The following is an 11859-nucleotide window of genomic DNA, read 5'->3' on the forward strand; positions in this document are numbered from 1 at the left end:
AGTGGACCTGGCGCTCGAGCCGTTCAAGTGCACTGCATCATGGGTCCGGACGCGGTCGCGTAGTCACGCAGCGCATACGGAGCTCGGAGCGAGAAAATCCCGTGTTTTAAATGGGCAGATTCACCTGGTCCTATCGATATCGGCGTGAGCCCACTTTGCCTACAAAATTCCTTAAATGGCCGCATCGGCATCGACGCCGAAGCAGAGCGGCAGCTCGGCCGCGTTGGTCGGGGCGTCGAGGCAGCGGCTTTGGACGTCCGCGGGCGCGCGCGTCTCCGATCTCTCCAGCTTCAGAGACGCTTCGGCATTTTCCACGAGCGAGATCACCGACGGCCCCACCGGGTCGTCGTCCGCGGGCACCTCGGGAGGTTCCTCGGCGGCGCCCTCGCCTTTGGACATGCGCAGCCGGATGGCCTGCGTGACGCAGCACAGGGCGGCGAAGGCCAGGCCGATGAGCGAGATGAGGTCGATCTCGAGCTCGAGGCAGAACTCGATGAGCGCCTGCGCGGGCACCGAGGCGACCGCGAGGCCCACCATCATCTCGCCGAATTTTTTCGTGCTCCAGCCCGCGCGGATGTGGTCGTCCTCAATGTAGGTCTCCGCGTAGAGCATGATCGTCAAGAAGAGCTGCAGGAACACCATGCCTGACATGACGGTCGAGAAGCGGTCCGTGCTGTCGTCTACATATGGCTGATAGTACACGTAGATGCAGGTGAAAAAGAGACTCATGAGCGCGGCCGTGTACAATTTGCCGATGGAGTCGTCGTCGTAGAGAACCATGAATCCCGTCAGGCAGATGCGGCGGAAGCACTCGGCGCACTCGAACCACCAGCACCGGGGTTCGTATTCGTCGAAGAGGAAAGTGAGGTGCGAACACGCGGGATCGATGGACCGATGCTCGATGACCATGTTCTGCCCGACGGTCGTCAGGACGCCGAGCGCGGCGTCCTTCGATTCCTCGGGGAAATTTGCGAGCGCCTCCTGGACATGGAGGAACTCGACGGCCTTGTGGTGCACGGCGAGAACCTTGGCGAAGCGCTCCGACGACACGAGGTGGTCCGCGCCGTCGCCGGCCTCGGCGGCGGCCCGCTTCGCGTTGAGGACGCGCTCTGCCGAGGCTTTCACGCTCTTCTTCGCGGGCGACGCCGGGACGAGCGAGTACTTGCGCTTCACGGCCTTCTCCTCGGCCGTGTCCGTCTCCGCGACCTCGACGGGCTCTTCCAGAGCGAGCGTCCGGTCCTCGCCGGACAGGATCTTCGACACGAACGCGTCGTAGTCCGTCGGCGCGATGCTGTCCCGCACCGAGTACAGCAGCGCGAAGAAGCCCAGCGGGATGCCGACGGGGTAGATGACGATGCAGATGTAGGCGTAGATCGCGTGCGATTTGTACCGGTCCGACCGACAGGAAACGGTGTAGTCCGCCGCGAGCCAGGAGCCGTTTTTGAACGGGGACCCGTCGGGCTCGTCGTCGTAGTCGTCGTCGCAAAACAGAGACGCGAAGATGACGTTAGAAACCTGTGTGGAAATCAACCGGTGAGCTGGGACGTCGGGGCCGAACTTCAACATTCTCCAGCTCGGCCAAATCGAAGTCGATTCGGGTGATTTTTGGACGAATCGATCGCTCTCTGATTTCCACACAGTTGGAGACCGTCGTGTAGAGCATATGCGTGCCGAGAAGCCCGAATAGCATGAATATCTCGCGCGACTTGGGGTGCCGGCGCCTGAGGAGCTCGTACGCGCCGAAGAGCAGCGCCAGGCCGACGATCGGCAGCACCGTGTACCTGTGTGGAATCATTTGAAGTTCTCTAGCTCGGCCAAATCGAAGTCGTTTTGGCTGACTTTTGGACGGATCGATTGCTCTCGTCGAGTTCTCGAAGCAGAGCCGAAGAGTCTGGTCCAAACCGTTCGATTACGCGCACATTGAAGTCGGATTGAAGATTTCCACACAGGTCTGTACATCACGAGCTTCGAGAGGAAGTCCCACTGCGGCCGGTCGCATTCCGTCGACGCGGCGAAGAACGCGCTCGGGTCGAAGCCGAAGATGGACAGCGACTCCGTGAGCTTCGCGAAGATGTCGGGGAAATCGACGGCGGAGAACGTCTCGCCGAAGGCGCCGACGATCTGGACCGTGACCAGCAGGATCTTGAGCTTGGGCACGAGGAAGGGGAGCCACTTGTCGTTGAGGCTCGCGAAGACGTCCGTCTTCTGCATCGCGTCGACGTACGCGCCGAGCCAGTGCTTCACAGCGTAGTAGCCGACGGCGACGACGACGACGAGGCCCGCGAAGAAGGCGAAGATGAAGAGGAGGAGTTTCTGCGTGTCCTCGCCGCCGCCCTCGCAAGCGACGCAGCGGAACGTCTCCGCCTCGAGGTAGTAGTCGCGCTTGCACAAAGCGCACCGCGGGCCCGCGTGGTTGTAGGCGCACGACGCCGTCGGCGCGCGCCACGACGTCGGGTTGAGCTTGTTCCAGAGATCGACGGAGGAGTCCGGGCAGTAGTCGTCCGACGCGCATTTCAAGACGTTCAAGCTCAAGCTCGTCGACCGCCAGTAGCCGTCGTCGGGCACGAGCGCGTGGCCGCCGCTGCACGTCGCGTCGTCGGGGCACGTGTGGCACGAGTCCGTCGGCTCGAACGACACTTTCCCGCGGGGACACAGCGTGCAGACGCCCGAGTTGTAGTACTCGCCCGCGACGCAGTCCGTGAGGTTTACGGACGCGTCCGCCACCAGCCCCGCGGCGCTGATCGTCGCCTCGAGCGCGACGATCGACCCCGGGACTTTCGTGATGGTCACTCCACCAAACGTCGCGAGGCCCGCGAAGACCTCCGTCGAGATGTCGCCCGTGAGCGTCGCGCCGGCGTCGTCCGTCGACAGGATCACCGCGTCGCCCTCCGACGTCCGCACGCGGTGGCCGTAGAGGTCCAGGAGCTCGACCTCGATGGAGCCGTTGACCTCGACGCCGCTCTCGACCGCGGCCAGGCGCCCCGAGCTTTGGGAGTCGACGAAGGCGAGGCTCTGGACCGGCGTCGCGAGGATTTCGCCGAAGAGCGCCTCGTTCGCTCGCGCGCGGCCGACGCGCGGCTCCGGCGACGCGCCGGGCGAGTAGTACGCCGCGCCGCCGCCGCCGAGCGGGGCCCGGTTCCCCGCGACGAGGTCGCCGGCGGCGTCGAGGACGACGACGCCCGCGATCGCGTCGTCGTCGCCGGAGATCTTGACCGCGCCGCCGTCGCCCGTCGCCGCGACGTTGCCGGCGAGCGTCGTGTTCCCGAGGCTCACGAATTCCGCGGGCGGCGCGACGAGGACGGCGCCCGCGTCGACCGCGGCGTCGTTGCGGAGGAAGCTCGTGCGCGACGTCGCGAGCGAGCTGGAGGTCGCGACGCTCGCCGCGCCGCCGCTCCCGAAGACGGCCGCGTTGCCGGCGAAGACGCAGTCCGTCGCGTTGACGACCGAGAAATCCGTCGCGGCGAGCGCGGCCGCGTCCTCGGCGGTATTGTTCAAAAACGCCGTGTTCCGGAAAACGACTCTGGCGCCCTCGGACGTCTGGACGACGCCCGCGCCGTAGGTGCATTCGTTCGAGGAGAACGTCGCGTCGGTAATCGTCGCGACGCCGGACTTGAGAAGCAACGCGGGGCCGCCGACGCCGCCCGACACGGTCGTGCGGTTCGCGGCGAGCGCGGCGACCTGAAGCTCGATCGCGCCCGCGTCCCACTGCGTGTACGTGCCGAGGATGTCGACGTCCACGAGGCTCACGGCCCCGCCGCTGGAATAGAGGACCGCGGCGTAGTCGTACGCGAAGCACCGGTCGAAGGTCGCGTTCGCGAGGAACACGGAGTGCGGCTTGGACGCGCTGATGCCCTCCGCGTCGACCATCGAGTCGGAGACGCGCAGGTCGACGGCGTCGAGCACCGCGTCCGCGCCGACGCTCACGATGCCCACGGACGCGCCGTCCTTGGCGCTCGACACGTTCCGGAGCGTCAGGAGCGCCGTTCTCTCCACGTACGCGAGCGCGCCCTCGGACGTGACCTGGTTCCCGACGGAGGCGACGTCGCGGACGCGGCAGTCCGAGCCGACGGTGCAGTAGAGCGCTCCGCCGTACGTCGTCGCGCCGTCCGCGAGCGTCAAACCCTGGATCGTGGCCTCGCCGTAGTCCGAGACGTACACGTGAGCGCCGGCGGCCGACGTCGACCCGACGACGGCCGTCGTGCCGGACCCGTCGACGACGCCGTCCCTGATGAACGCGAAGCCTCCTTCGAACGCGCCGTCGTTGCCCGTCGCGGAGCTCTCGGCCAGCTTGACGGCGCTGGCGGCGTCGAGGTAGAGCGCGCCGCCCTGGTCCGCGACGTTCGCGTCCAAAACGACGCGAGTCAGGTTCGCGGACGCGGACGCGAGCGCCATCGCGCCGCCGGAGCTCGCCGCGCAGCCCGTCACGGAGGCGCCGCTCACGAAGAGCGACGTACCGGTCAGCGCCGCGCCGCCGCCGAAGCCCTCGACCGCGGTCGCGTTCTCGACGACGAGGTCCGTCGCCGTCGCCGCGCAGCTCGTCAAGCTCAGGCACCCGCCGCCTTCCGTCGCCGCGGAGTTGACCGCCGTGACGGCGTGGAGCGAAACGTTCGCGTTCTGCGCGAAGAGGAACCCGCCGGTGGCGCCCGAGGACGCGTCGCTGACGGCGGAGCTCATCGACACATCCATCGTCTCGTCGATCTCGTCGCTCATGTACGCGTACACGACGCCGCCGTCGCCGAAGGCGTTGTTGTTGGCGAAGGTCGCGTCGGCGAGGTACGTCCCGACGGCGTCCCCCGTCAAGTAAGGAAAGTCCGAGGGGCAGAGCGTCGGGTTCGGGCTGTGGTACAGGAATCCCCCCGAGCCCGACGCGCCGTTCGTCGTCGCCACGAAATTCGATAGCTCCACGCGGCAGGCCGTCGCGAAGATGGCGCCGCCGTCCCCCTCCATCGCCACGTTGTTGGAAAACGTCACGGCGGCCGCGCGCGCGGCCTCGCGGACGCCGTCTCCGGCGTAGACGAGCCCGTAGTTCGAAGCGTAGATCGCGCCGCCCGCGCCCGCGGCCTTGTTGCCGTCGAACGACGTGCCCGGCCGCAGCGTCAACGTGTCGGGCTGCTCGACGAAGAGGCCGCCGCCGTCGCCCGGCGCGACGTTCGACCGCACGGTCGTGTCCCCCAAGACGACCTCCTCCGAGTTGGGGCAGACGAAGAGGCCGCCGCCCTCGCCGCCCTCGGCGTTGTACTGGTAGTAGGCCCAGAAGGCCGAGACGCCCGCGGCGTTGCCGACGATGTCGCAGCCCCAGACGCGGAGTTTCTCGCCGCAGAAGTAGACGCCGCCGCCGTCGATCGAGTAGTCCCCGTCGTCAAAGTAGTCGTAGTAGGACCCGCCTCCCGCCGCCGCGCCCTCCGTGATGACGAGGTCGCGCAGCGTCAGCGAGCCCGCGGAGCTGAGGACCCGCGTCGTGCCGTTGTTCCCGCTGAGTTCGACGCCTGCCGCGCCGCGGAGCACCACGTCCGATTTGTTGTTCGAGAGCTCGATCTCGGAATCGAGCACGAGGCTCGCCGTGATCGTCACGTCCGCGCAGACGTCCGCGGCGACGACGGCCGCGAGTTCGTCGTAGGTCGCGGCTTCGTAGGACGTCCGGCCGCTCGGGCACGCGGAGGAGCAGCTCCCGCACGCGCGCGGGCACGCGTCCGCGATATCCGCGGCCTCGGATTCGTCGTAGAGGGCCGCGTACTTGCTCGCGTAGGCCTCGCAGTCCCAGCGCTCGTGGTCGGCGCACGTCAGCCCCTGGGCGTCGACGAACGTCGCGTCGTCCACGCAGGTGTCGTCGGTGTCTTCGAACGGGTCCCCCTTCGTGGGCGCGGCCGCGTCCGTCGCCGTCGGAGCGCTCATCGCGCTCGTCGCCGTTGGAGCGGCCGTCGCGGTTGTCGCGGTCGGCGCCGCGGTCGCGCTCGTCACGGTCGGCGCCGCGGTCGCGGTTGTCGCGGTTGGCGCAGCCGCGATCGCCTCGGTGGTTGGCGCCATCGTCTCGTTGCTGTCGTAGTAGTACTCCTCCGAGAGGACGGCCCTGGCCAGCGCGGCCAGCAACAAGCGGCTGAACATACTCGCGTCGCCGACAGCGTCGGGGGAGCTAGAGCGCGGCTGCCATTGCTCCAGGGAGCTCCTCCCTGCAGAACACTCGGCCTCACTCTTCACCATTAGCCCGGCTCGCCCATCCCCAGCTCCGCGGCGGCCGCGCGCAGCTCGTCGGTCGTCGGGTGGCCCACGGTGCCCGCGAGCTGCGCCGTCGCGCGCGCGAGGTCGTCCTCCGACGCGTCGTCGGCGCCGGCGAGGAGCGCGGACGCGAGCTCGATGCGCGCGCGGCGCTCCTTGGCCGAGTTCGGCCGGTCGCCGGTCGTGTCGTTCGTGAGGCTCGACCAGTCCTCGCCCGTCTGCCAGTCGTCGCCGGGCGTCGGCTCCATGGACGCTAGCGGCCGCCGCCGCCGCGAGCCCGCGAGCTCGAGCGCCTCGCGCACTCGCGCGAGCGTCTTCTCGTCCAGGTGCACGTCGACGTCGCGCGCGGGCCGCGCCGCGAGCTCGCGCGCCGAGTCGCCGTAGCGCCAGCGGCCGCCGACGTGCGCGAGCTGCGGCAGGTCCGGGTCCGCGCCGGCCTCGACGAGGGCCGTCGCGCAGCGCGGCCGGCCCTCGTAGACGCACGTGTGCAGCGGCCGCTGGCCCGCGTGGTCGACGAGGTTCGGGTCCGCCCCGAGGCGCAGCAGGAGGCGCACGATCTCGTCGCTCTGGGCCTACCGAGAGCGACAGGGTTTCGAGGCCTCGGGCGCGAAACACGCGTGGACGCTGCTCCGCGCCGAGATGATCGCGCAGCCCAGCGGCGACATGCCGAAGGTGTCCGCGGGGAGGTACAGCGCGTTGACGCACGCGGTGCCCCTCCGCCGCCGGAGCTCGATGACCATGGCCTGCTCGCATTTGCTGACGTCGTCCTGGTAGTTCGTCGCGCGCTTGATCGCCGTGAAAAACGCGCGGCCGTAGTCGTCGGCCTCGCTGTAGACGGCGCCCGGCCGGCAGCTCGCATCCGCGACGCGGGGCCCGCGCGGCTCCGCGAGCGCGGGCAGCAGCTGGCAGTGCGGCACGAGCAGCCAGCGCGGCGCCTCGGCGGCGGTGAAGGGCAGCCGCGGCGCGGGCGCCTCGGGAGCTCCGGCCGGCGCCGGCGCCTCGGCCGGCGCCTCAGCGGCGGCAGCCTCGTCCGGCGGCATCTCGACCGGCAGCTGCCGGCGGATGTAGTTTTTCATCATTGGGCATGGCCAAGGCGCATTGATGCCCATTCTATCGCAATGAGGCAGCCCAGATCAAGCCCATAAGCGCCGGTTGAGGCACACGTTGAACCGATGGAGCCGAGGTGTTGAGTTTTCAGAGAAGTGTGATGCGGGCCGCATCGCGGTGCTGCAGCAGTGAGGTCTGAGCCGCAGATAGCCTCCGCGGCTTCTAGCAGCAGCGCGGCAAGAGCTGCAGATAGCCGCCGCGGCGCGACACGAGCTGCAGATAGCCACCGCAGTTTTGTAACACGAAACGCGGCAGCGCGATGAAGGCGCCGCGCTACGAGGCCGCGGCGCAGCGCAACATCGAGGAGCAGGCGTCGTGGCTGTCCTACGCGCTCATGTGGTACGCGAACCCGGTGCTGCGCCTCGGCGCGTCGCGGCGGCTCGAGGAGCGCGACCGCGTCGCGCTCGCGGCGGTCGACGACCCCGCGCGCGTCCGCGCGGCGTTCGAGGCGCACTGGCGGCGCCTCGGCGCGTCCGCGAGCCTGCGGGCGACGCTCTGGGCCCAGTTCCGGCGGCGCCTCATCGCGGGCTTCGTCGGGTCCATCTTCTTCGTCCTTTTGACCATCGCGGCGCCGCTGACGATCCGCGCGCTCGTCGCGCACGTCGCGCGCGGCCGCGCGGCGACGTCGCGGCGCGCGTACGTCGGCCGGGGCCTCGGCCTCGTCGCGGCGCTCACGGCGATCCAGCTCGTCGACGCCGTCGTGCGCGCGCACACCATGTACCACGTGAAGCGCGTCGGCATCGCCTGGCAGTCGGCGATGATGGGCGCGATCTTCCGCCGGTGCCTCGCGCTCCGGGGCGGCGCGGCGACGGGCCGGCTCGTCGCGCTCGCGTCGACGGACAGCAGCCGCTGGCCCGACTCCATGCCCGCGCTGCTCAACGCCGTGCTCCTGCCCTTCTGGCTCGCGTTCATCCTGTGCGCGGTCGCGGTCTGGGTCGGCGTCGCCGAGGCGCTCGCGGGCGTCGTCGCCGCGTGCGCGCTCGTGCTCCCCGTGAAGCGCTGCGGCGACGCCATGCGCCGCGCCCAGAAGGCCAAGTCCGAGGCGGCGGACGCGCGCCTCAAGCGGTCGCGCGAGCTCGTGAGCGGCATTCGGGCCGCGAAGCTCATGGGCTGGGAGGCGAGCTTCGTCGACGAGATCCGCGGCACGCGGGCCGTGGAGGAGCGGCGGCTCCGCGACTTTTGGATGAACTTCTCGGCGGCGACGGCCATCTCGAGCCTCGCGGCCGTCGCGAGCCTGCTCGCGTCGACGGCCGCGAGCGTCCTCGTCCGCGGGCGGCCGCTCGGCCTCGCGGACACGTTCCTCGCCGTGTCGCTCTACAAGATCCTCGCCGGCCACGTCATGGAGGCGGCGAACTCGGCCGCGACCATCGCGCAGCTCCGCGTCGCCTTCAAGCGCTTCGACGACTTCGCGGCGCTCGCGGCGGAGGACGTCGTCGCGCCGCCGACGCCGCCGCCGCCGGGCGCGGACGCGGACGTGCTCGCGGCCGTCTCCGGCGACTTCGGCTGGGACGACCACGCCGTGCTCCGCGGCTGCGACGTCGCGCTCCGGCGCGGGTCGCTGACCGTCGTCTGCGGCGCCGTCGGCGCCGGCAAGTCGACGCTCCTCGCGGCGTGTTTGGGCGAGTGCCGCGGCGGGTCGGCCTGGCGGCGGCCGGCGTGCACGACGGCGCTCGTCGCCCAGGCGCCCCTCGTCTGGGGCGCGACGGTGCGGGCGAACATCGCGTTCTTCGCCGCGGGCGCCGTCGACGACGCGCGGCTCGCCGCGGCCGTCGCCGCGGCGGCGCTCGGCCCGGACCTCGACATCTGGCCCGCGGGCCTCGAGACCGAGGTCGGCGCGCGGGGCATCACGATCTCCGGCGGCCAGAAGGCGCGCATCGCCGTCGCCCGGGCGCACTACGCGGCCGCGGACCTCTCCGTCTACGACGACCCGCTGAGCGCCGTCGACGTCCACGTCGCGCGCAAGCTCTGGGAGGCCATCGTCGGCGCGCCCGGCGCGCGGCTCGTCGCGACGCAGCAGGTCCACCTCCTCGACGACCGCGTCGACGAGATTTTGTTCCTCGTCGGCGGCCGCGTCGCGGAGCGCGGACCGCTCGCCGATCTCCTCGCCAAAAACGGCGGCTTCGCGAAGCTCTACCGGTCGTCGCGCGACGCGCCTCGATCGCCGCACGCGGAGGAGCGCAAGGAGGCCGACGCGCCACCGCCGCCGCCGGAGAAGAAGAAGGACCCGGGCGCGCCCGCGCCGTCGGGCGTGCTCGTCCGGGAGGAGCGGAGGCACCGGGGCGCCGTCCGCGCGTCGACGCTCGCCGCCTACGTCACCAACGGCCGCCCGCCGGCCGTGGGCCCCGCCGCCGTCGCGCTCTTCTTCCTCCTCGTCGCGCTGGACCGGTTCCAGGAGTGGTACCTCGGCCGCTGGGCGAGCCGGCGGTCCGCGACGCGCGGCGCCGCGCTCTTCGGCAGCGCGTTCGCGACCTACGGCGTCGTCGCGGCGTCGCTCGCCCTGGCCATCGCCGCGCGCGGCGTCGCCTGGACGCTCTTCGCCTGCACGGCGTCGTCGAGCCTCCACGAGCGGGCCGTGCGCCGCGTGTCGCGCGCGCCGCTCTCGTGGTTCGACGCGACGCCCGTCGGCCGCGTGCTCTCGCGGCTCGCGCAGGACGTCGACGACTGCGACTTCCAGCGTCCTGTGGCCGTGACGATTTTCGAGAGATTTCGGCTGGGAAAACGATGAAAAATTGTTACCGTCATGCTTGGTAGGCGACTTCCAGCTGCCGAAGGCCCTCGACAAGGCCCTACTGCTGACGCTCCAGTGCGCGAGCGGCGTGCTGCTCGCCATCTTCGCGAGCCCCTGGTTCGCGCTCGCCGTGCCGCCGATCTTCTACTGCTTCTACGCGACGAACCAGGCGTTCCGGCAAGTGTCCCGCGAGACCCAGCGGCTCAAGACGACGGCCCTCGCGCCCTGCCTCTCGGCCCTCGAGCAGTCCCTCGGCGGCCTCGGCACGATCCGCGCGTTCGCCGCGGCGGACCGCCTCGACGACGCGTTCCTCGACTCGCTCGGCGCGCTGACGTCGTGGTGCTGGCTCAAGCTCCTGCTGGACCAGTGGCTCCTCATCCGCTTGACATCTCTCTCCTCTCTCATCGTCTCTGCCTTCGCGCTCGCGGTCGTTTTGGGAGACGTCGACCCCGTGCTCGCGGGCTTGGCGCTGTCGCAAACCGTGCTCCTCACGCAGGACTCGCGCTTCGCCGTGCGCTTCGCGACGCTCGCCGAGGCGAAGCTCAACGCCGTGGACCGCCTCCTCGACTACGGCGACGACCTGCCCCAGGAGCGCGGCGCCGTCGGCGCGCGCGACGGCGACCTGCCCGCACGCGGCGACGGCGGCTGGCCCGCGGCCGCGCTCGAGTGCGTCGCGCTCCGCGTGCGCTACCGCGTCGACCTCAACCCGGCGCTCGACGGCGTGAGCTTCGCCGTGCCCGCGGGCGCGTTCCTCGGCGTCTGCGGGCGCACGGGGTCGGGCAAGTCGACGCTCGGCCTCGCGCTCTTCCGACTCGCGGAGGCCGAGGGCGGCCGCGTGCTCCTCGGGGGCGTCGACGTCGCCACGGTGGGCCTCGACGCGCTCCGGGCGCGCCTGGCCGCCGTGCCCCAGGACCCGCAGCTCTTCGAGGGCACGCTCCGGTCCAACGTCGACCCCTTTGGGCGCTTCGACGACGACGCGGTCGCCGCGGCGCTGCGGAAGGCCAGGTGCGCGTTCTTCGACGGCGACTTAGACGCGCGCGTCAGCGAGGGCGGCGCGAACCTCTCCTGCGGCGAGCGCCAGCTCCTCTGCTTCGCGCGCGTCCTGTTGCGGTCCGCGTGCGTCGTACTCCTGGACGAGGCGACGAGCTCCATCGACGCGGACGCGGACGCGCAGGTCCAGGCGGTCATCCGCGCCGAGATCCGCGGCCGGTCGACCATGGTCGTCATCGCCCACCGCATCAAGACCATCCGCCACGCGGACCTCGTCCTCGTCCTCGGCGACGGCCGCGTCGCCGAGTTCGGCGCGCCCGCGGACCTCGAGGCCGCGGGCGGCCACTTCGCCTCGCTCTGCGCGTCGTCGGCGCTGGGGTAGCCTGTTTTTATATAGTCGCTTTTTAACTTCGTCGTACCATTACTATCCCGTTGTCTAAGGATACAGACCGCGAACTTGAAGGTCGGCGCGGAGAGGAACCCGGCGAGGCCAAGCACGACTCGACCGCCGCGCAAGCGCTGCATCTCGGGCTCGGGCGACGACGCGGCGTGAAGACTTAGGCTATACTTGCGCGTCGAGGTGCGCGAGAAACTCGATGGCTTTCTCGTCGCCCTTGGCAGCGGCGCGCTCGAACCAGTATCTGGCTTTGCCGAGGTCGACTTCCGTGCCGTCTCCGTCCCTGTAACAAACGCCAAGGCAAATCTCTCCGGGGGTATATCCTTGATTCGCCGCGAGCGCGTAGTACCGGGACATCTCTTCAAATCTCTTCTCGGAGTAAAGTAAAATGCCTAAATTGCATTGCGCGACCGCGTCGCCCCGA

At 70.1% G+C, this 11859-nt stretch overlaps 2 protein-coding genes across 2 annotated transcripts; one reads left to right on the forward strand and one right to left on the reverse strand.

Annotated features, from left to right (window-relative positions):
* Positions 1-157: 157 nt before the first annotated feature.
* Positions 158-7253, reverse strand: AURANDRAFT_71856 (hypothetical protein; the record flags this gene model as incomplete). Its single annotated transcript, XM_009040148.1, has 5 exons — positions 158-1515; positions 1649-1781; positions 1958-5850; positions 6267-6785; positions 6837-7253. The coding sequence occupies 5 exons, from the start codon at positions 7251-7253 to the stop codon at positions 172-174; spliced, it is 6306 nt and encodes a 2101-aa protein (XP_009038396.1).
* A 2639-nt stretch (positions 7254-9892) lies between these two features.
* Positions 9893-11420, forward strand: AURANDRAFT_28508 (hypothetical protein; the record flags this gene model as incomplete). The annotated part of the gene is made up of 2 exons (XM_009039895.1): positions 9893-9995; positions 10072-11420. Coding segments are annotated over 2 exons (1452 nt in total), but the record flags the coding sequence as incomplete, so codon positions are not given.
* Between the last annotated feature and the right edge of the window lie 439 nt (positions 11421-11859).

The sequence above is a fragment of the Aureococcus anophagefferens genome (genome assembly GCF_000186865.1).
Source record: "Aureococcus anophagefferens unplaced genomic scaffold AURANscaffold_13, whole genome shotgun sequence".
NCBI classification, from domain to species: domain Eukaryota; class Pelagophyceae; order Pelagomonadales; family Pelagomonadaceae; genus Aureococcus; species Aureococcus anophagefferens.